The 23971-nt window shown below is 38.5% G+C and overlaps 1 protein-coding gene across 1 annotated transcript in view; it reads left to right on the forward strand.

Annotated features, from left to right (window-relative positions):
• Positions 1–23971, forward strand: part of AFF3 (ALF transcription elongation factor 3) — a 514329-nt gene that overhangs the window by 299019 nt on the left and 191339 nt on the right. The window contains exon 6 of the mRNA XM_044378704.3: positions 19513–19593. Within this exon, the coding sequence (XP_044234639.1) occupies positions 19513–19593 (81 nt within the window). The remainder of the gene's footprint in view (positions 1–19512; positions 19594–23971) is intronic.

Raw genomic sequence — 23971 nt, forward strand, 5'->3', positions numbered from 1 at the left:
GACAGGAGTAATAAAAGATGATTTTAGCAGTTGTACCAACAGCCCTTCATCTGAGAGCCTGCAGCCCACTGCAGGAATGGTGGAAAAAAGGGTGCTTCCTTGTGCCAGTTCCCTCTCCATTGTAATTAGGAAGCTGGCTTGTTAGAAATATAGTTTCACAGGTGCAGGATTCATCCTCGACAGGTGATTATGTTTTGATTTTTATCATCACTTATAAAACAGAATGGGGAAAGAGATTTCAGACCATAAAGCATATTCCACTGCAAATGAGATATTAGTGTTAAAAATTCACCAATGTTGCTAAATATTTACCCAATACAGGATTTCTACCTTCTGCCAACCTGAAGCATTCTCTTGGCAAATGTGCTTCATGGAACTTTGGAAGTCTTTCTGCGTTACTAGTCTAACTACATAAATACAACCATCTGTCTGTACTAGGTAAACAGACTGACCTCTGTTCTTTTTTTTTTTTAACCTTTGTTTTAATTTCTTGAAAGTTGTCCAAAATAATCCTGACTCTGCTGCTGGTTCTTTGTTTGGAGCCAAAAAGATACAATTATAAAGAACTCCAGAAACATCTAGTACATTCCTTTTTTCTCCGTGTAATTTGAAACCCCTCTGAGAATTGTAATTTAAAAGTTCCCCACACTTTCCTTCTTCCCGAGAGGTAGCCATGCCTTTTTGTGTGTTTCCTACTGTTGTGTTTATTGTTCTACTCTAGAAACGTGAAATTTTTAAAGCGTCAAATTTCTTTTAAAGTTCCTATTTGCACAGAACCAACCTACAACCATTAATAAGATTAGGTTAGTGGGTATTGATTTAGTTCCTACTATGTACTTAGTGTCTAGATTCATCTTTAAAAGACATATTCATATGTGGGGTATCTTTAATGCATTCAAAGGCATCAGTCACTGTCCTTCAAAAAGTCATTTTGGGAAGTTAAATACTCCTTCTAATGATGTCATCTCTCAGACATTCTTAGAACTACTTTGTTCTTGAGAGCAAGGAGGATGAACAGGGAGGAACCAACATCCTTGCTTGGGTTTTGATCCAGAACAGCTCTCCTGAGTTAGTTAGTTGTGAACTGATATGGCATGGAAGGGTAGGGATGTGGACAGGGAAGTGAGGGCAGATGGGAGAATACCAGCAAAGGCCTGCAGGTAAGATGTACAGGGCCTCCTTACTGTGAGCGGCCAGGGGAATCCAGCTTGCCTAATTGAACACTCCTAGAAGGAACATGCTGGACATGTCACAGTCAGGCAGGGCCTGAGACAAGACTGAGAAATGGGACCTGTTCTAATGGGCAGTCAGGGACCCTCTCAGTTGAGCAGACTCTTAGGGAAGCAGGTGGCCTGATAGAAAAGGTGTTTAGGGAATATTAATGTGGCGTCAGGATTAATGACCTTTCCCCTAGCTGCAGTTGCCCTAACTTCCTTGTGCTCAACTACATTTCATGATAGATGGTTCTAGAATTACATGTCAGAGACTTGGACATGAAGTTCCCCAGGACAGGGAAGCAATTTGAGAATTAGAGGATGATTAACTCTGAAGTAAAAATGGTGCTTGGCTCACGCACATGCCTTGACGCTGATCAAAATAAATTGTTTTTTAAAAAATTGTCACCACATCTTCCTGAAGAGATACAAAAGAAATAACAAGAAGAAGGAAGAGGCAAATGCCAGAGAACCTGAGAACATTGAGACCTTGGCTGTGTATTGAAAACAGGTCTCCAGAGTAAATACTTTCCATTTCTATCACTCAGAAGAGCTGAATGTAGTCGGGCAATTTCTGTGTAAACTTCCAGCAAGAATCTTGCTCTGTGTGTACACAGTTGCTCTTGAGGTAGAATGGGGTAGGCTCCATCTGACTCCTTCCTTCCGAAAACTCTTTGATTATTGCATTTCTTCTCATAGTATTCACAGATGAAAAACCAAAGGCCCAGCAAAGTCAAGCACACATCCTGGTCAAGGACAGAGCAAGGTGTCCTGATTCCTAGGATACTTGCTTTCACCTGCCCACTTCACCTAGTTCTAGTCTCTGCTTTCTCCTTCCCCTTCCCTTTGTTCTTTCTTGTCCCATTTCTAGTCTATTTTTGGTGGAGCAGAGGTAGGAAAAGAGGGGACCAGGGTGGAGTAAGAAACATTAAGAGAACCAATAATGCTAGAATATTGTATAGATTACATTTACACCTAAGAAATACTGCTAATGATGGGACACCTGTGTGGCTCAGTCAGTTAAGCATCTGCCTTTGGCTCAGGTCATGATCGCGGGGTCCTGGGATCGAGCCCAGCTTTGGGCTCCCCACTAAGCGGGGAGTCTGCTTCTCCCTCTTCCTCCCCCTCCCTGCCCCCACTTGTGCTCTTTCTCTCAAGCTCATTCTCTCTTTTTCACTCTCTCTCCCAAATAAATAAATAAAATCTTGAAAAAAAAAAAAAAGAAATGCTGTGGACGCTACTTGTTCTACCTCAAGAAGCATATTTATGAAATAATATCAATACACTATCTTATTTCTTCTCACCAAACCCCAGTTAAATGATCTTATCATTACTTTACAAACTGAAGGAAAATTGAAGGATGGCGAAGCCCTAGTTTCACATTCTAGGTGACCACAGAATGACTTGGTGGCCTTGAGCAGATAACTTCTCTGGGCCAAGTGCTCTCATCCCCTCCCCCCACCCCGGTTCCATGGTTCCCTATGGCTCTGGGACCAGCCTCACTGTCTCCTCATTCTGAGTCCGGGGCTTTTTCTCTACCTCTTTACGCAGTGTTGTTCTCTTTGGGGGCTCTGAAGCATAAAGTTTTAAAATACAAATATGCTTTAAACAAGGTAACGTTTTAAAAATGTTAGTTGGGATTTTGCATCTCTAGCAATTTCTCCATGCATCCCACTAGTGCCGACCTTCTTTCTTGTCAGAACCACTCCTGTCATGACACCTGGGCTTAGATCTCCTCACTGGCTGAGTTGCTGCATTATAGGCTTCCATGATCTGGGTGCTTGTTTCCTGTTCCAGGTTCATCTCTCTCTGTGCCAGAGCACTCACTACCACCCAGCCCCACCTTCCATGCTGCCCTCGTCAAGCCAGGTTCCTCACTCACAGGACCGTCAGGGCCACATATATGTGGGTTCCAACCCTCCGTCAGAAACTTGCTACTCCTCTGTGGCTCCTTCCCTAAGTCAAAAGGGTCCTTATCTTCTCAGTACTGCTAGTCTACTCTAATATCGAGCACTCTCTAACTCTCCCTTTTATGACTTTATTAAGGCATAGTTTACATATTAAAAAAAAAAACCATTTCCAGTGTGCAATTCGGTGATTCATAGTAAATTTAGAATTGTGCAACTGTCACCATTATATAGTTTTAGATTTCATCACCCTGGTGAGATCCCTCATACCCATCATATAGCCAACAATCACACACAAACTTAGACACACATGCACCCACTGATTCACACACACCTTCACACATACACACTCACTCGAACATCCATTGGTTCTACTGGAATATTACTATTCTGTTCTATTTAGGGTTTTATTACAACAAATATTTTTTGCAATCAGGCTTCAATATTTAGACAAGTTTGCTGCTGTACAATAAAATTGCCACATATTTTGATGATTATATTGAATACTTTCCAAAGAGAAAATTTGTATTGTTCATCTTTTCTTCTCAAGAGGTGATTTTCCTTCCAAGTTTTCTCATGCATTTTTACTTCAGGAATTCTTCCCATAGAGATGTGATTGGAAAATGTATTTTATGTGACAACCTGACAGATGAGACAGAGCTAATTTCCAGAATACCCAAAGGGATTTTTAAACAACAATATGAAAAATATAAACTCCAATGTCAAAATGGGGAAGGATATAAAAAGGTATTTCAGGACTAGGAAAAGAAGCCAACTAATAAGTATGCCACACTAATAATTAGAGATGCAATTAAAGCAACAGTTCAAGCATTTCTTTTTCCTATAAAATTGTCAGTGAGGTAAGAAATGATTGTTTATTGAGGTATAATTGACATAATATATTTAAAGAGTCCAGCATGATGATGAGATATACATATACATTATGAAAAAATTGCCACCATGGAGTTAATTAACACTTCCATCATCTCACATATTTACCTTTTTTTAAGTTCTATTCTCAACAAATTTCAGTTATATGATACAGTATTTATAGCACATTATTTAGCAACTATACATTTGGATCTCAGACTTCATTTATCTTATAAATAGTGAAAGTTGGTACCCTTTTACCAACCTCTCCCTATTTTCCCCATATCCCAGCCCCAGGCTCTCTGTTTCTATGAATTCAACTTTTTTTTTTTTTTTCGTTTCCACCTATAGTAATGCCATATAGTATTTGTCTTTCTCTGTTTGGCATATTTTATTTAGCATAAACTCCTCAAGGTTCATCTATATTGTCATAAAAGGCAAGATTTTTCTCTTTTTTAAGGCTGAATAATATTCCATTGTATATACAAACCACAGTTTCTTTCTCCATTCATCCATCAATGGACACTTAGGTTGTTTCCATTCTTTGGCTATGATGAATAATGCTTCAATGAACATGGGAATACAAATATTTCTTTGAGATAATGATTTTTGTCTCCTTTAGATATATAACCAGATGTGGGATTATTGGATCATGTAGTAGTTATATTTTAATTTCTTGAGGAAGCTCCATACTGTTTTCCTTAGTAACTGTACCAGTTTACATTCCCACCAATGGTGTACAAAAGTTATCTCTTCTCTACATCCTTGCCAGTATTTGTCATCTCTTGTCTTTTTTACAATAGATATCCTCACAGATGTGAGGCGATAGTTCATTGTGTTTTTGACTTTTATTTCTCTGATTAGTAATGTTGCACTGCTTTTCATGTACCTGTTGTCCACCTGTATGTCTTCTTTAGGAAATGTCTATTCAGATATTTGGGTTATTTAGTTTTTTGCTTTTGGGTTGTATGAGTTCCTTGTATATTTTGGATATTGATCAGATATGTGGTTTGCAAGTCTCCTATGCCAGAAGTTGTCTTTTCATTTTGTTGATGTTTCCTTTGCTGTGTAGAAGCTTTAAGTTTGATGGAGTCTCACCTTTTTATTTTTGCTTTTATTGCCTTTGCTTTTTCTGTCAAAACTGAGAGATCACTGCCAAGACCAATGTCAAGGAGCTCACTCACTCCCTGTGTTTTCTTCTAGGAGTTTTATAGTCTTAGGTCTTACATTCTGTTTTAAAGTTTACATCTTTTTATATCGTGCATTATTAACAAGTTGTTGTAGTTATTTTTAATACTTTTCTCTTTTAACCTTTATAGTAGAGTTATAAGTAATTTATATACCACCACTAAAATATTAGAGTTTTCTGAATTTAACTACATATTTACCTTAACCAGTGAGTTTTGTACTTTCATATATTTTTATATTACTAATTAGCATCCCTTCAGCTTGAAGAACTCCCTTTAACATTTCTTGAAAGGCTGGGCTAGTGATGGATGATAGAAGGACCTTGTCAGGTAGAGTATTTTCAGATGGCAGGGTTTTTTTCTCTGTCAGCACTTTGAATATATCATCCCTCTCCCTTCTGACCTGCAAGGTTTCTGCTGAAAAATCTGTTGAAATATTATGGTGTTTCCCTTGTATGTAACAACTTTTCTTGCCGCTTTTAAGATTCTCTCTTTGTCTTTAGCTTTTGACAATTTAATTGTAATGTGTATCAGCATGACTTTCTTTGGATTCATTTTCTTTGGTACTTTCTGGCATTCCTGGATTTGGGTGTCTTGTTTCCTTTTTCAGTTTAGGGAAGTTTATAGTCATTATTTATTTGAATAAGTTTTCTGCCCATTTCTCTCTTTTTCTCTTTCTGGGACCTCCATAATGTTTATTGGTACATGTAACAGTGTCCAAGAAGTCCCTTAAGCTATCTTACTCTTTTTTACCCTTTTTTAAATTTATTTTTGCTCATCTTATTAGATGAATTCCACTGCCCTGTCATCTAGCTCACTGATTTTTTCGTCTTGATTTAGTCTGCTGTTGAATCCCTCTGTTCGATTATCTAATTCAGTTATTACATTCTTCAGCCCTGTGATTTTTTTCATAATTTTTAATATTTTCTGTCTCTTTGTTGAGATTCTCACTTTGTTCATAAATTGATTACCTGACCTCAGTGAGCATTTTTATGAACATTACTCTTCTGTTGGGTAAATCACTTCTCTCTTTCATTAAGATTCATTTCTGGAGATTTATCTTGTTCTTTTGTTTGGAATATATTTCCCTGTTTCTTCATTTCTGAGATGTTCTGTGTTTCTTTCTGCACATTAGTTGAAACAGCCACCTCTCCCTGGCTTGACAGACTGGTCTTGTATACGAGATGAGTCCTGTCAACCAGCCCAGCTCAATCTCCTGGTTACCTCTCAAACATTTGTGATTATCCAAGCTGCCATTTTTGCTCCTAGTGGCTCCTAGTAATTGAGAGTGTGCCAAGACTTCTCAGTGTCCCAAAAGGGAGGATTGTAGTTAGCACTTAGATGCATGTTGATCAGAAGCCAGTCCCTCTGGCAGGGAAATTATATACTCTTACTCCTTCCAGGGAGAAACTGGGAGGTGGGCATTTTTGCCTGCCACCTCTGCACTGTGCCCAGGTGTATAGACACAAATGCTCCTTCATCCTCTAATGACTGCTTCTTTGTTTTCTGTAATCCTGCGGAACTCATCATGCAAGCCCTGTTGGCTGTTGGAGCCAGGTGATTTTGAAGTCCATTCCTCAGGTGGCAGTGTTCAAATTTGGGGTGCTAGATTTGTGATCCAGACTCTCTGCTCCTCAGAGAGAAGCTGGGACTTGGGGGTTCCCTTCAATTGTATGCTGTGATAGGGATGGGATTTATAGCATGACTCTCAGCCTTTTCTACCTGTTTCAGTGTGTATATTTTGTCTGTCACCTGATATGTAGGATTGACTCATCTAGTTCCTGCATTTCTCTCAGAGGAAATTGCTCCATGTGTAGATGTATATTCAGTGTGTTCATGAAAGGAGGGAGATTCAGTAGCCTCCTATGTCACCATCTTTGTCCAGAAGCCATGGCAAATAAGACTTTTAAAAAGAGTATTAATAAAGGTGTTTAGAAACAGGGAGTTTCATACACTGTGATGGGATATGTAAATTAATAGACCATTTTTGGAGAACAATTTGACAATATATTAGCATTTAAAATATTTATGTCATTTGACCTAGAAATTCTATACAAGGAATTTATACTTTGGAAGAAATATATAACCATGAAAAGATTGATGTACAAGGATTTTTGCCAAAGCATTGTTTATAGTCATGAAAAAAAAAAAAGGCAACAAATCAACTCTCCATCACTTGATTAAATAAGCTATGATACTTCCAGGCAGTGGATTGTCTACGTAGCCTTTCACAAGAAGATGTATTTATACGTTGTCTTGGGAAAGAAGAAATGAAAAATGAAAAAGATCAAGTCAGCAAACAGTATGACCTCATTAAAAATATATGTTTAATCCCCATGTTAGTATATGTATATAGAAATTGGATAAGTACCTGGCACTTAAAACTGTTCACTGTGGGCATTATCCATAGGTGTTAGGATCCTGGGTGGCTTTCACTTTCCTGCATTTTGTATTTTTGCAATGTTTAACTTTTTAACAAGAAGCATATATAATTTATGTAAGCAGAAAGATGCAGTGAAGATAATTTTTCAATTAAATTAAAAATTAAAGTGAAGGCATGTGTCCTTAGCCTAACAGAGATTACATGTGCAGTTAAGAACTTCACTGAGTCACAAATAGTAGAGACACAGAGAGGGCAGGGGGTTACCTCAAGTGCCCCCCATGCAGCCCCACCAAAGTCAGAAGGAAGTAGGTACTCCAGACTTGGGATTTCTAGACACCTTTCACTGTTACAGTCTCAAATGTTTCCACAAAAAGCAGCTCACCATCTTAAGAAATGGCCAATTTACCACTGAGTAGTTTTAATGGTTCTTATGGTATATCATATTATATTATGCTAACTTAAACTATGTTGTGGTGTGTTACATAATGCTGTATAAAGTTGTATACACGTTTACCGTCTATCTCACTTTTATCAGAATGTAGCATCCATGAGGACAGGACCATATTTGCAGCTGTGTCTGCAGCACCTAAAACAGTACTTAGCACAAAGCACCTGTGAAATATTGTCGGAAATTGTTAGAAAGTTTATAAAAACCAAACTCTTCCTCATGGCTTTAACCGTGGGACTCTACTTGGGGCTGCTTGTCTCCATATGCCACACGTAATGTTTTTTCCACAAGGTGGTCCCTTGGATATCTGATACAGCAACTAGGCTTCTTTTTTGCCAAACTGCTTGGACACATGAAACCAATGCAGCAACCATGAGAAATATGATTCCTCAACCAGTATCCGTTAAGGCCAGGATGGGCACTGGTGGTTGGGGTGGCTCCATGAGAAATAAAACCAGAAACAAAAACATGGCCACCATGAGGAATATGGATGTTTTGTATTTACACTGTTCACAGTGTATTGCTTGTCTGTCCCATGGGGACTCACAGTTCCACGTCTGTTGTACGCTGTGTTGCATCCCCAGGACATAGTGTTGCATAGTGTTGCACCACATAGCGGATGCTCAAAAATGAGTTCAGTTGGATAGACATCTGGATGCACCAGTAGAAACTGAATTGATTGGTGTAACTAAGTCATAAACTATCCAGCATGATTGCAGAGCCCTTCTCAAGACAGGAAACTATGTCTGGTGTTGTCAGCAAGGATCAAGGAATAGAAACATCTGTCTCAAATTTGTAGATTGTCCATTTGCTTTTGCGTATTCAGAACCTTCCTTCTCACTTTCTCCCCATGGAGATGTCTGCGAGATCATCTTTGCTTCCCCATTTCCTTAAGTTCTTTTCTTTCCCCATTTAAAGACACAGCATCTGAGTTCAGAGTCTTATCTTCCTCAGGCATCATTAATTTGGTGCCTTCCTCTTTTATCTTCATTTCTGTCTTCTCAAGTAATATCTTTTCCCAAGGGGTAAGCTCTTTACCAGGCTCTACTAACCCAGTCTTTTCTATTGCTTTTCTTCTAATAAAAGTAGTTATCCTCCTGTTTTCATTTTGGCCCTAACTTTTCTTTTCTCACAGACCTATGAACTTCTGGGGGGAGACATTTTGATCTTTGGCTTCTCCATTTTAAGGATATTTTAACCTCCTGGTTTAAAAATAAAAAAAAAAAAGATTTCTCGCAGACTCACCAGCTTTCCTTCCTCCTCTGGATTTGGTGTCCGTATCTGGAATACTTCAGTAGACATTTCCTGTCTTCTGTAAAGTCATCCTGCCTTTTACCTTCATCCCTGAGAAGAGGAGACATCCCGGCTAGACTAGGGCAGTGCCACTCAGTGATTTATAAATCACCTCTCAAACTGAGAGGAAATACTTGAGTGAAGTTCACAGAAACCTGTGTGATAGAAGGGAACTTAGCTGGGAAAAGGCTTGAAAAGGAGAAAGACGTGCCCCGTCAGCAAGGTTGCAGTAAGGGCAGCACAGCTGCTGAGACTTGCCTTCCCTCTGGGGAACCAGACATCCTGCTGTACCAGGGACTTTTTATCTCAGCCCCAGTGGCTCTCAGGATCTCTTCTTGGCCAGGCTGCCTGCCTTGCTCTGTGCCCTGCCTCTAGGCCGACTCCCGCCCCCGTGACCCAGTCACTTTCCACCTCTATCTTCACCTTTCCCCATTGGCTCCTTCAGATCATCTTAGAAGAGCTCTCACACCAGAGTACCAGCCTAACTGCCCTAACTGTTGCCCAGGGGTAGTCTGTAGGCATAAAGACAAAGCTTCTAAACTCTTTAGAACCCCAAACCGGCTTTTGGAAAGAGAATGCATTCTGCTTACTAGTAATTGTCCCATTTAAGAAAAATACCAGACGGTGCGACAGCAACCCCCCTCCCCTCTGTGCACATGGTGCCCTAGTGGCAAAGGGAGTGAGGGAAGCAAATTATTGTTTAATAAGCACACTTTCATTATGCCTTCTATTTGACTATGAATAATTAACCAGTTAAATATTAAATAATTAACAGAGAGAAATAGATTAAAAAACAAACTCATAAATGTCTTCTCCTATAGTCATCCCCATCTTCGCAAAGTCCAAGCTAGAAGCTGCCACCACCAGTTATAAAGGTAGCGATGCGGCAGTAATCACCTTCTGTGGAGCACCTCCTTTGTGCCGGACGCTGTGCTCACTACTTTGTCGCTAACCCTTTTAGTAATCCTGCACAATAGGGTGATGGACACCAATTTACAGATGAGGACATCAATAATCAGAAAAGCAAACTTGCCCAGGGGTCATTCTGCCGGTTCACAGCAGGGCCAAGATGACAGGTGGTTTCTCAGATGCTGACTCCAAACCTGTCCTGTTCCACCATTCCGCTTCTCTGTAATTGAGAGGTGGGTTTTGTCAAATGCACATGTCTGATTATCTATCTGTTAGAAAGGGGTTCGGGAACATGGTAAGAGGAAAACATGGCCAAGAATGTAATTATCACCCTCTTCCCCTTCTGGCTTCCAGAGTCTTCCCCTCTGTCCCAAATAATACCTCTCTACCCTTAGATACATAAGAAAGAGCCGTTTGATTGTTGCAAACCACAGCTAGTTCCGGGATTAATTACAATCTATACGTCTATTAGGAGGGCTTATTTCTGGTGTTTGTGCTATCACAAAAAGATGTTATGTAGATCACAAGTAAGGTGAGAGTGGTATCATTAGTAACAGGACCTTTCTCAGGGGCTGGTCAGGGATTTGGCTCACTTCTTATAAACCTAGACTTAATATAACTTATTCTTAGAAACGATACAGGAAAATACCAGCCCTACATTCAGAATTCGGGAAATCCTCTTAGTGCCCCCAAATGCTTTATTTTTTTAAAGCATCTTTTAAAATTAGCCTAATCAGTGCTTCTCAACAGGAGCACAAGGTTCTGAAGAGCGCAGGAAACTGGCAGATGTCTGTGTGTTGCAGCGGGAACTCAGGGGCGAAGTTGTCACCTGGGTTTAACAAGAGTCATTAAGTTCCTGCAGCTGTACACTCAACATCAAAACCCTCTTCTTTAAATTCTGAGAAACCAAAGTAGATTTTACTACTTTTTTAAAAGATTTTTTATTTATCTGAGAGAGAGAAAGCAAGAGAGAGAGAGACAGTGAACGCATGAGGTGGGGGGGGGGGGGAGCAAAGGGAAAGGGAGCATCAGACTGAGCCCAGAGCTGAGCCCAGAGCCCGACACAGGGCTTGATCCCAGGAAGCTGAGATTGTGAACTGAGCCAAAGGCAGATGCTTAACTGACTGAGCCACCCAGGCGCCCCAGATTTTACTACTTTTAGCATTTTAGCACAATGTTTAGTTCTAGAAACAATCCACAATTAAAGAATAGAAATTATGATATTTTTAAGCCCAGGGGGAAAATAATACTGAAAGCCAGGTGAATCTGAAAATGAATTATAGAAAGGTGTGGTTCTTATTGTTCCAGAAGGCCCCAAGTAAATAGGTAAAACAGAACGCACTTAACACTGAGGGACAAGAGAATAAGACAGATCACATCCATCTTCCTGCCCCAAAAGAAAACTGGAAAACAGCAAAGCAACATCTAGAAAAAGAAATCTTCAGGAAAGTCTAAAATGAAGGGATCTAGCGTGAAATAATTTTTTGGACTAGCAGTTGTATCTTGGCTTCAGTCCTAGCCCTTATCCTTTCATTGGAGAGTTCAGACTTTGCAGGGATGCTGAAGTCAGGGGGATGAGATGGGTCTGTAGTGCACAGGATGGATTTCTTTACAAGCAATCACTCTTTACTTGTGAAGGAAATAAGGAAAGGCCAGACACTACGTGGCCTCAGAGAACTAAAAATCTGACAGCCCGAGGACGAACTGATATGCACAGGCTTCAGGTCCCCCTGGAATTTCCAGTTTGAAGGCTTACTTTTGCGCTTTTCCATCTCCAGTGCTTGCCTTCTTCCCACCATAAGCCCACAGGGTCATATGGTTATCTAATACACGTGTTCTCCTTGTCGTTCTCAGTCTGTGAAAGCGGAATTGAAAACTGTTTCTCGAATTGATTCCATTAATCTTTACCTACCTGGTGCACCCTCCGTTTTATCCATTGATGATTAACCTCATTGAGAGTCGAGGGGTAGCCTTAAGTTAGAAAGTGCTCGCTGAGATTAGTGTTGCAATCTGAGATTCTCCCATCTAGGAGACATGTATGAGACCAGAAAATACATACATGACTCCTGGGAATCCCCTTCTCAGGCCAATTTTAGTTCAAATTGGACATATTCCTGGGTTTTCAGTATAAAGAAACAAGTTTTCCCTATGATTTTTGGTAATGCTGCAATTACACCCTTTTATTGGTTATATGCTTACTTGTAATTTCAGCAGCCTAAGCTGTACTATAAAAAAACAGAAGGTACTTTTCTTTTCCAACAGCCACTGTTTTTCTAAAAGCTTTCCACGAGTAGTGTTTCCATCAAAATAATGATTGTTGTTATTCATGAATACACTATATTTACTATTATTTTGCAAACCCTGGGTCCTTCTACTATGGTAACAAAATGAGGATGTTGTTGAATTTTTGTTGATTTAAGGGGCAACTTCCCCTGTTTGGGGCCCAAATCTGCCCAGCCTTCAAGCCTGACCCTGGAGTCTGTTTCAAGTCCAGGGATGTAGGGCACCTGGGTGGCTCAGTAGGTTAAGCGTCTGCCCTCAGCTCAGATCATGATCTTAGGGTCCTAGGATCGAGCCTCACATTAGGCTTCCTGCTTGGTGGGGAGTGTGCTTCTCTCTATCCCTGTACCCCTCCCCATGATCATGCTCTTTCTCTCTCTCTCAAATAAATAAATTAAATTAAATCTTTAAAAAAATAAAAAATAAATAAAGCCCAAGGATGGACTGGCAATTAGAACGCACTCCCTAGCCCCATGAGGAAAAGAATGAGTGTGCTTCTCCTGGTTTTCTTACTCGAGGGCTGGTGCTCTTGACTCCCAGGTATGGGCCTGCAGGAGTGCTTCCCTTCCCCAGACACAGTGCTCTTGTTAGCTACCACATTTAAAGGATATGCAGTGTAATAAAAATTACACTGTTCTGTTGTTGGCAGCACTTATCTGATAAGAGTGTCATAACATGAATAATATGTGTGAAAGAACTGAAAAGCTGAGGGATTATTCTGATATGGAAACTGAAAACAAAATAATGTTCTCATCTGCAGCAGCCACTGCCACATACAAAAATCGACTTTGGCATTTTATATTTTTATTCCCAAGTGACAGAATTAATCCAATGTTTTATTTTGAGAAGAGTGAGTTTCTGAGCACAAAGAATTCTGGAGTTAGCTGTGGTCATTCGCCAGGCCTGTGGGGATAGACACCCCTTTTTAGCAGACCTTGGAGTTGGCAGCAGATGTTGAGACATTGACGAAAGAGAAAGAAGAAATTCAGTCTCTCCTGATTCTGGCAACCATCGTGTGTATTTGGTAGGACAAGTACAGCTTATTGGTGCCATCGTTTTAAAAGGAGAGAAAAGAGAATCCCAGAGAAGTTAAATGAATTCCTAATATTTTATCCAGTGTGCTAGGCCTCCAGAGATTTACAAGAGAGTTTCAAAGGCACAGTCCCTTCCCTCAAAGAGGTTATAATCTAACAGGGGTTAAAAAATGTTTAGTCTGATAGTGGCAACACGTGAAAGCTAGACTCACAGTCCCGGTAACATGGAAATGTAAAATAAGGGACACAGATCATGTGTAATGGAGAGTGGAGGGTGTGGTGCTTGCTAAGGATCACTCTGGTCGGTGACCTTCAGAAGGAGACAAGGGATGAGAAAGAAGGAAGAGGTAAGGGGCGCCTAAGTGGCTCAGTCGTTAAGCATCCAACTCTTGATTTCTGCTCAGGTCCTGATCTCAGGGTCCTGAGATAGAGCCCTGTGTTGGGCTCACTGCTCAGCAGGGAGTCTGCTTGAGATTCTCTCTCTCCCTCTCCCTCTGCCTCTTGCCCCCACTCGCTCTCTCTCAAATAATTATATCTTTTTAAAAAAAAGAAGGAAGAGGTAAGTGAAGTTGGAATAACACAAAAGGAAAAGCAGAAAGTGTCGGGACAGGAAAACATAGGGCAGGACAAGAAGTAAGCCCATCTGGCAGGAGGAGGGGAGGACCGCATAGAAAAGTAACAGGCAGGAACACTGCACTGTGTCTTGATGGCACCATATGACAGAGCATCTTGAACGCTTGGACCAGAGTCCCTGGAAGCTTTTGAGCAAGTGTGGCATAGGAACTATTTTAAATAAAATACTTCGTTGACAGTGATCGAGATAGATTGTAGTGGGGAGACAGCAGACAGGGAGAGAGACCAGGGAAAAAGTATTCCTCTATTTGTTGATTTTATTTTATTTTCTATTTGTTGATTTTAATAGGAAAACTTAAATGTTCAATATTTTTCTAATTTATTCTATTTGCAAACCAAATATACTTTGCAGATCATTATACTACAATATATACATTTGGAACTCTTAAGGTTTCAGGTTAAAATTCAACTTTTTTTTTTCTCACCTTGAATAACAAAGAGGCACACTGCTTCTTGAATGGTACCCTAAGCCTCTGACCATTTGTTCTAGGACAGGCTGACGCAGGTGATGCCAGAGTAAGTGGGTAGTGACATGGAAGGGAGAGGCTTGCACAAAACGAGCACATGAAAGTCTGATCACCTTGAAGCTCTGGATTCCGGGGACTCAGGGTCAGTCTTGCTGGACAATAGGTGTGAAAATGGACACTGGCCCATGTGTCCCATGGCCTTCTGAAAATCAGTATATAAAGGATAGAGAAAAGTTGGACAGTTAATGAAATGCAGTATTCTATACTGTTATCATTTAACCATCTGTTCCTTCATTTAGCAGAAAAGTGAGTGTATTTACTATAAAGAGACTTGGCATTTGAAGCTTATCTAAGAAATAAGAAGACACCCTGAAATATGTCCCTTGGGTAACTAGACATCTGCTTAGAGAGATGGGACTGATAAGGCTGTGTTAAGACAGATACGTCTGATTCTGAATCCTACCAGTTGGCTAAGGAACTCAAGCTCAAAACTGAAGCCTCTTAGTGTTGAGGAATAGGGTGTGACCTCATTCCTAAGAGACAAGAAATCAAAAAGGAACAAAGACAGGCAGATCAAAGAAGTGGCAAGGGACTTTCGAAGATCAGAAGGTAGCTCCGTAAACTCTGGAGTAATTGGCCTTATTTATATTTTCATCCTGTCTTACCTGTGATCCGGGAAGTGACTACCGAACAGCCAAGGAGGACAAGCAGTGAGGAAGGGCTGGTTGAGGCAAGGGAGGTCAGGAGCATGAGTGGGGGTGGGCAACAGTGGACACAGTGGTATGGGATTGATCACCTGCCAATGGACAGGAAGTTTTTCCTGTGAAGAGAATGACGTGAGATAAACTAAGTGAAATTTTAGCAGTTATGAAAAATTATTTACCTTTGTTTACATTTTAAACTACCAGAAATAAGGTACAAATTAAGCACTTTTTTTTTTAAAACCAAATCTTATCTCACTGTTATTATGTCAAGGCTCCGTTCCCATGAGAAAGCTTAGGGACATTTTTCTCCCGTGTAAAGTACAGATGATATTTAGGGATCATAATAATCGCTTTTAAAAACTTTCTGTTTTAATACTATATAGTTGGTATTAATAATTGCTAGCTTAATTACAGGTTATATTTGCATAATGCTTCATTTTTTTATGAAAACACTTTCCCAGGGCACCTGGGTGGCCCAGTCGGTTAAGCGCCTGCCTTCGGCTCAGGTCATGATCCCAGGGTCGTGGAATCAAGTCCCGCATCAGGGTCCTTGCTCAGCAGGGAGTCTGCTTCTCCCTCTGCCCCTCGCCACTGTTTATGTTCTCTCTTAAAAATAAATAAATAAAATCTTTAAAAAAAACACTTTCCTGTATATTCTCTCATCTCAGTTTCCCAATATCTAAAGCTAAGAGAGAAATTCTTTTTCTCATTTTAGAGATAAGAATTCTCAAACTCATTTTTATATTAATCAGTACTGTCTTTTATCGAATGATTAAACATAAGGGAACCACGCTATGCTCTGTATATGTATTATCTCATTTAATCTTCATGATTAAACTTTGAGATTGTTCACATCTCTATTTCCTCTGGTTCTAAAATACCACAAGCTCAGATTTGATTGATTCCTAGGTCTGTGGTTTTAAATCACTACAGTTTACTGAAGATGTGATTTACCTAAGCTCACTGAGCTAGTAAGTGACAGAAGAGAAGTAGAAATAATCTCTTTGCTCATAAGTTTCCCATCTAACCCTAATGAAGAATTATTATATAATGGATAATCAATCTTAAAAAAATCATTGCACATTGATTTTTAAGGTATACATTTAAATAGTTTGTGTAAAGAATTCTTATGTTTTTGGAAATTCTAAAGATTTAAATGTTTTAAGCAACCCTGTTGTCTTTACCATTCCTTCGTATATTTAGCAGAATTCATCAGGTGGAAAAATCATATGGAAATACTTAACTAGAATTAAAATAAAGTTAGTATGGAATTTTGCATTGAAATATGGGCGTTCAGTTTGATTCAGCGTCTTAATTTTTTTTAATGTTTTTTTATTATATTATGTTAGTCACCATACAGTACATCCCTGGTTTCCGATGTAAAGCTTGATGCTTCATTAGTTGCGTTTAACACCCAGTGCACCATGCAATACGTGCCCTCCTCACTACCCATCACCAGTCTATCCCATTCCCCCACCCCCCTCCCCTCTGAAGCCCTCAGTTTGTTTCTCAGAGTCCATAGTCTCTCATGCTTCATTCCCCCTTCTGATTACCCCCCTTTCTTTATCCCTTTCTTCCGCTACCGATCATCCTAGTTCTTATGTTCCATAGATGAGAGAAACCCTATGATAATTGTCTTTCTCTGCTTGACTTATTTCACTTAGCATTATCTCCTCCAGTGCCGTCCATGTTGCAGCAAATGTTGAGAACTCATTCTTTCTGATAACAGCGTCTTAATTATACTATGAGTGCATAGTATATAACATACTTCAGTCTATACAAAGATAAGTAGGCAGTATCCCTCTCTGGAGAAATTTTCAGTCCTACTTGACAGGATTATGTTTAATAGATCTGAATGTTATTGAAAGAGATTATTGAGATTCCTAAGTATGATTTCTATTCTACTTTGGGGGAAGGATATGGTTGAGTGCAGACTGAGGTGTATACTCATAAAATGGTAATGCAAAAAAAATCTAACAGTTACTATGAGAGAGAAAAGTAAAGTAAGTGCATTGGAGGAGCATGAGAAGGAAATTGTCATATCATGTTGGAATAGAAGGGGAATCAGCAAAGGCCTCAAGACATAAAGTTTGAGATGAGCCTTAATGAATGGATAGAACCCCCCCCCCCAAAAAACATAGGAGAATAGGACATTCACACACAAAGTGTGTAGTGTAAGTGAAAACAGAGAGTGTACTTTTCCTTATACGTAGTGTGTGTGTAGACTAACAAAAAAGACACAAGGCTGAAAACCGGGACCTTGTAGACAGTCTTGAATACTAGGGTGAGGTCTTTGAGAGGAAATGCAGTGGAGTGAAAGACAAATACTGGGCTGGAAGTATGAGATATATGTGCAAATTTCAGAGGGGACATTTATGAATTGAGTGAACTTGGGCAAATAGTTAAGCTCTTTGAGCTTTGACTTCCTCAGCTACAGTATGGGTATAGTAGTAATTAAAGGTTGAGTGTAAATTTAAAAACTGGTATGGAAGTACTCTGAAAACTGTAAAGCACAACAGGAGGCATCATGGCCATGGTCATCATCATATTCTTGTGTATATAATGGTATGTGAAGATTTCGAAGCAGTGAAGCTTTTTGTCTACATCTGTAGTCTAGGAAAATTGAGTTGGCTGGAGTGCAGTGGATGGATTAATAATAACAAAAGAAAGAGAACCAATCTGGAAGATATTAAAGTAATTCAGGTTAAAAGTAATAAAGGTGTGATTAGGATGGTAGAGACATTGCAGAGATGCTGTTCAATTGGGCATTCATTCAAAAATATACTGAGCACCCACTCTTCCTGGACACAAACTTGGCAGTCCTGCTTAACAGCCTCCTCAAAAGAGACAACAGGGGTAGATACAGGGTAGAACAGGCAGATACTTGGGGAGCAGAGGTAAGAGGATATAGAAGGTCACTGGATCTTCCTTTGCTTTCCATTGGCGAGACCTCCCTAACAGCAGAATGGAGAAGGGACATCTCAAATGCCTATGAGCTTAACCCACCTACGGCACAGGTGTGATGGGGAGTCAGCGATGATAGTAGGGTCAGTAAATCCTTCCAGGGTGGGGTTGACCTCTCCCTCTGCTCCCTGTCTGTGTGGGTCTGCACTATCTGAGGTGCTAAAGGAGGAGAGTTACCCTCCCAAAAAAGACACAAGACCACCCTCAAGAAGCTCTTTGACTTGAAAAACCTGACAGAATCCCTTTTCCCCAAGGGAGGTGAGAAAATGTCTTCACCTAAAAAGAACTTCTCACTTTTCTTAAAATGGATCAACTTCTGCTTCTATGCTTACTTAGGTTTGAAAGTGGAAGGAAATTTAAAAAAAATATATAGGGTTCAGAACCTATCTGTAAACTCCCAAGTAAGTCTCCTGGTAATTAGAAATCAATTGATTCAATTTAATTTTACAGTCATTTAGTGAATGCAGGTAACTTCCAGGAGATGGAACTGAAGAAGAAAACTGCAAGTGGCTAAACACCGCTCCCTCTCTCTCTCTCACTGTTTAGTGAAAGTGTATGTCAGAAAGCCTATGACAGATGATTGTGTGTTGACCTAAAGTTGTATTCTTGATACTGTGTTATAAAAATGATAAGACACTTATTTCTCTCTCTCTGTCTCTCTCTCTCTCACTCACTCACTATCTCATATGTGTGATATGTTTTTTCACTTCTCCATGACGGAAATTTTATGAAGACCAAAGTGATGTGTGGGGCTTATTGGAAACTCATCCTAATATTAGTTTCTAATAAAATAAAGAAGTCCGCTCATAATGACCCTAAAGTCAAAAGTACTTTGTACATTCCTTCAGAAACACCCTGTGAAATTTTGTGGGATTGAGTCCAAGAGAAGCAGCCGCCTTTGTACAGCAGTTTCCATAGAACGTTTACTACTAGGTTGTCCCTTTACTCAGGAGCTTAAATGAAGTGAAAATAGGACAGCCTTGCAAATCTTTTTAAGATATAAAGGGAGCATGGGGATAGCCATGGAACCAAGAATTGGTAAAATGAGGAAAAGAAATCATGAAAGCGGACCTCACAATCTTTTTTAAAAAATCCTTTTCATTCTTTATTCATCTCTTCATTCCGATCCCTTCCCAGTGTTATTAAGGCAGGTTTAGATAGCTACTGACTTGAAATACTCCCTGTATTACAATGCGGTTTGTTTTTTCCCACCGTGTAGGAGATGACCTGGCTCCCACCACTTTCTGCTGTCCCAGCACCTGGCAAAGTGGAACCAAGCAAATTTCCATTTCCAAATAAGGTGAGCTCTTGCAACACTCAGGAGCAACATGCTTTACTCACACAAAAAGTTTTAGTGCATAGTGGGTTTTGCCGTGATTGTTCTTCCCTCTGTAAATATTTCTACCAGAGGCATATGGCTGGTTTTCAACAATTTGCAAGCATGTATTTATTCATCAAAGGGAGAAAATTAAGCTTCTACTTTACTACTTTCGGCAAAATGTGATGCATATTATAATTGTCGTTTTATCTAAAAACATTTGTGAAGTTGAAATGCATCATACAATCATCTTATACATTCAGTGTGATTGTCTTTTTTTTCCCCCAAAAGCTGTTATTAAATTAATAATGTATCTTAGAATCAATGTCTTAGAATTGAGGACATGTAGTATATAATTCGTCTTTGGTATTTTTATAAACCTTAAAATATTTTGTAGGACTTTAAAAAACAAATTTCCATTTTCTAAGGACAAGCAAACACTCAACAAATCAGCCACAATATATTTAAATTCCACATGAGTCTAATAGGTTTTATTTTATGTTTTTTAACCATACAACTAATATATAACTACATATTCATAAAGATGAAATTATACAGATAGAAGGAGCAAAATATGAAAGTGTCCAGTACTCTCATCTAGATTTTATTTACCTACCCAGAATTTACTCTCAAGAGTTTGGTGAGTACCATTCCACTCATCTTCCCTGCGCATGATATATGTATATGTTCATATGCAGTTTTTAAAAACTCTTAGATGGCATAGTTCTAAAAGCATTTCTTCTAAGAGTTGACTTTTTTTTTCGGATACAGTGAATACATATTATTGCTAAATATTAACATTGAAACCTTTTAAAGTGAATTATTAATATAACAGTTTATTATAATTATCACAGTGGTAAATTTCATTCTAAGCTGATTTTTATTTCCTTTAACAAAGTGTATTTGGAGATCTTTCCAAGTAAATGTATAGAGATGTTCTTCATTCTTAATTGCAGCAAAATATTTTGTGGTATGAATTTATTGTACTTTATTTAGTCAAGCTCCTTTTGATGGACACTGAAGTTGGTTATGGTTTGTTATCACAAACACTGCTATTACAACCAACATTTTTATAAATGCTTCTTTGTATGCCTCTTATTGAATGAAAGTCTCTAGTATAAACACCTAGAAGAAGAATTGGGTACTAGAAGCATGAGAAACCATATTTAGCCTTGACTGTGTTTCAACCGTACTTCTTTATACGTCTTTGCCAAGGTTTAACATTATCTGGTTTTAGATCATTGTGTCTGTAGTGTGGGTGAAAAATTGGTATCTCATTGTTTTAATTTGCATTTCTCCAATTACTTCTTAGTTTGAACATTGAATATTTTTCCTTTACAAATTGCCCATTCATATCCATTAGCACTTTTTAAAAAAATGATTTGTAGGAACTCCTTATATCTTATTCACTTGTCTATTATATATGACGCAACTATTTTCTTGCAACCTTATTTATGTACCTTTTATACTACCAAAGTGTTTAATTTTTATGTCAGAGAAAAATGATTTTTTTCTGCTCCAACATTCTAACAATGTTCTCTATTTTATTATCATTTTTTATAGTTTCATTTTTGGATTTTCAAGCAATTTTTTGTAGATGGTGTAACAAAGGATTCTAGCTTTATTCTTTTCAGTGGTTAGTAAATTACTGTAACATTATCAACTGATTAGCCCATGTTCCCCCCACTGGTTTGAAATAGCACCTAAATCAACAATTGAATTTCTCATAAATACATGGATTTATTTCAGGACTATCCAGCCTCTTTTTTTCGGTATATTTATCTAATTCTTCCTCAATAACTCATTTTTAAATCAGAGGTCAACAAGCTTTTTCTGTAAAGGATCAGATTGTAAATAATTTAGGCTTTGCAGACAATACCTAAGTGAATAAATGTGGCTGTGTTCAGATAAAATTTTATTTACTGAAACAGGTAGTAGCACAATATATAAAGAACTCTTACAACCCAACAATAGAAAGATAACTCATTTTGAGAATGGGCAAAGGATTTAAGTAGACATTTCTCCCAAGAAGGTCTATAAATGCCTGATACATATATGAAAAGACATGATCACCATTGTTAATCATTAGGGTTCCAAATCAGAAGCACAAGGAGATACTTCTTCACACCTACGTAAATAGCTAAAATCAAAGACAAACAATAAGCAGTGTTGACAAGAGTATTGAGAATTTGGAGCCCTGCTCAGTTGTGGTAGGATCCAAAATGGTGTGGCTTCTTTGAAAAACACTTTAACAGTTCCTCCGAAGGTTAAACATCAGGTTATCGTATGAGCCAGCAATTCCACTCCTAGGTATATTCCCACAAGAACCGAAAAGGAATGTACCAGGTGTTATATATTTATTTACTGAACTCCTTTTGGTTCTGGGAGATTTTTTTTGGTGGACTAATATTTTCCAAGTGGGAGAAAACGGAATGCGTAGCAGTAAAATATATAACATGTTAGATTATGAGATGTAGTGAAGAAAGATAAATCAGGAGAGGAAGTTACTGAATGCTGATGGTGAATGGTGATGGATGAATTTTAAATAGCTTTAGAAAGACCATCGTGAGGAGGTGACACTTGAGCTGAAGGAAGAGAAGGAGTAAGTCATGCAGGCAAGTGGAGGAAGAGAGTTGTGGCAGATGGCAGTGAAAGTGCCTGAATGCTGTAGGAACAACATGAACAGTGGGATCAGGGCAAAGCAAACCAGGCAAGGAACAGTAAGTGACACCATGAGATAAATGCAGTCACATTATGCTGGGACAGTAGGACCATTGAAAAGACTTGGGCTTTACTCTAAGTGAATTGAGCTGTTAAAGAGCTTTGCAAATAACAAATATGTTTCATTTTACCTTTCTTATTGTGTTGATGGGAAGCTGTACACGTTTGCCATATTCATGACATTGACGAGGATGATGCTTATCATTGAGTTTACATGTTATCAATAGGTATATGAATTGTGCATTGTATATCCAACTCAGGTTCCTTCCTTCTATTTCTAGCTTTCTGAACACTTTCATAGATTGATTTAGTTTTTCATTTTTAAAACTTAAGGTACAATTTGCAGATAGTTAGTATCCTGCAAGTTTTGAAAAACATATGCTCCCGAGACCACCACACTCCAGATATAGAAGCATTCCATCACCACCCAGAACTCTCCCTTGGTACCTTGTAGTCAATGCCTCCTGCACCCCCAATCCCTGGCAATTACTGATCTGTTTCCCAGAGTATACAGAAATACAAGTTTGAATTCAGTTGAAATTTATTCAGTATTTATTGAAGTATTCATAGTTTTGTTCTTTAATCTTATAATGTAGAAAATTACATTAGTAGATTCTCTTGATTTTTTAATCACCTGTATACTCCTATGATTAGTTTCCTTTGTGTTTTGTTCATTTGATATACTTTCGATTCAATATGCCAATATTTAATTGGGAATTTTACTCCTGTGTTCATAAGTCACCTTGGTCTAGGTATCTTTCTAGATATGCTTGTTCAGTTTTGATACCAGGAATATAATAGCCTCCTATAATGAATTCTTTAGCTTTCTACCTTTTTCTGTATTCTGGAACACTTTGTGTAACATGTCAATTTCCCCCTCCTTAAAGGCATGGAGAACTCAACCATAAAACATACAGTCCATAGTTTTCTTTTAAGAGTAGATCTTTAATTGTATTTTCATTTTCTGCTATTCCTGTTGGCTTTTTCAAATTTTCTACCTCCTCTTGGGTTAATTAATCTTTTTTTGTTCCTTCCTCCCCCCTTTAGGATTTTCAAACGTATACATAATACTCTGTTTTTCTAGTAATTGCCTTTAAAATTTTAATACATTTTTAACCTAAACTTATTTTTATCAATACCTACAATTAATTCATATCTATATTCTACCCCTAACTATAAAACAATTAGTTTTACTTTGATCTCCCTCACCATGATCTCTCAGTTTGAGATTACAATATTTCAAACTGTTATTATTATAACCATTTTTTAGCATTACACCTTAAAATTATTTGTTAGTTTCTTATGGTCATTGTTTCTTGTGTCTCAAGTCTTCCTCTTTTTAAGATGTGCGTATTGTTTTTGCTAGAGTGTATTTTCAAACAGATTTTTAGTCCAGACTTGACCTAAAGTCCCTGATAGTTCTTTTCTGTGCTTACCTTTAATCCTTCCACGTCTCCTCTCTGTTCACTCTAATTATTGTTTCATCTAATTATTTCTTCTGATCATTGCCTTAAATACTCTTTATACCAAGCTTATGACTTCTAAATTTGTGTCTCTAGCCCCTTCTCCATCTCCCAAACTCCATGCTTGTATTTCTCCTTACTTACTCAACATCTCTACTTGGATACCTAACAAACAT

The sequence above is a fragment of the Ursus arctos genome, unplaced genomic scaffold (genome assembly GCF_023065955.2).
Source record: "Ursus arctos isolate Adak ecotype North America unplaced genomic scaffold, UrsArc2.0 scaffold_8, whole genome shotgun sequence".
NCBI lineage: Eukaryota > Metazoa > Chordata > Mammalia > Carnivora > Ursidae > Ursus > Ursus arctos.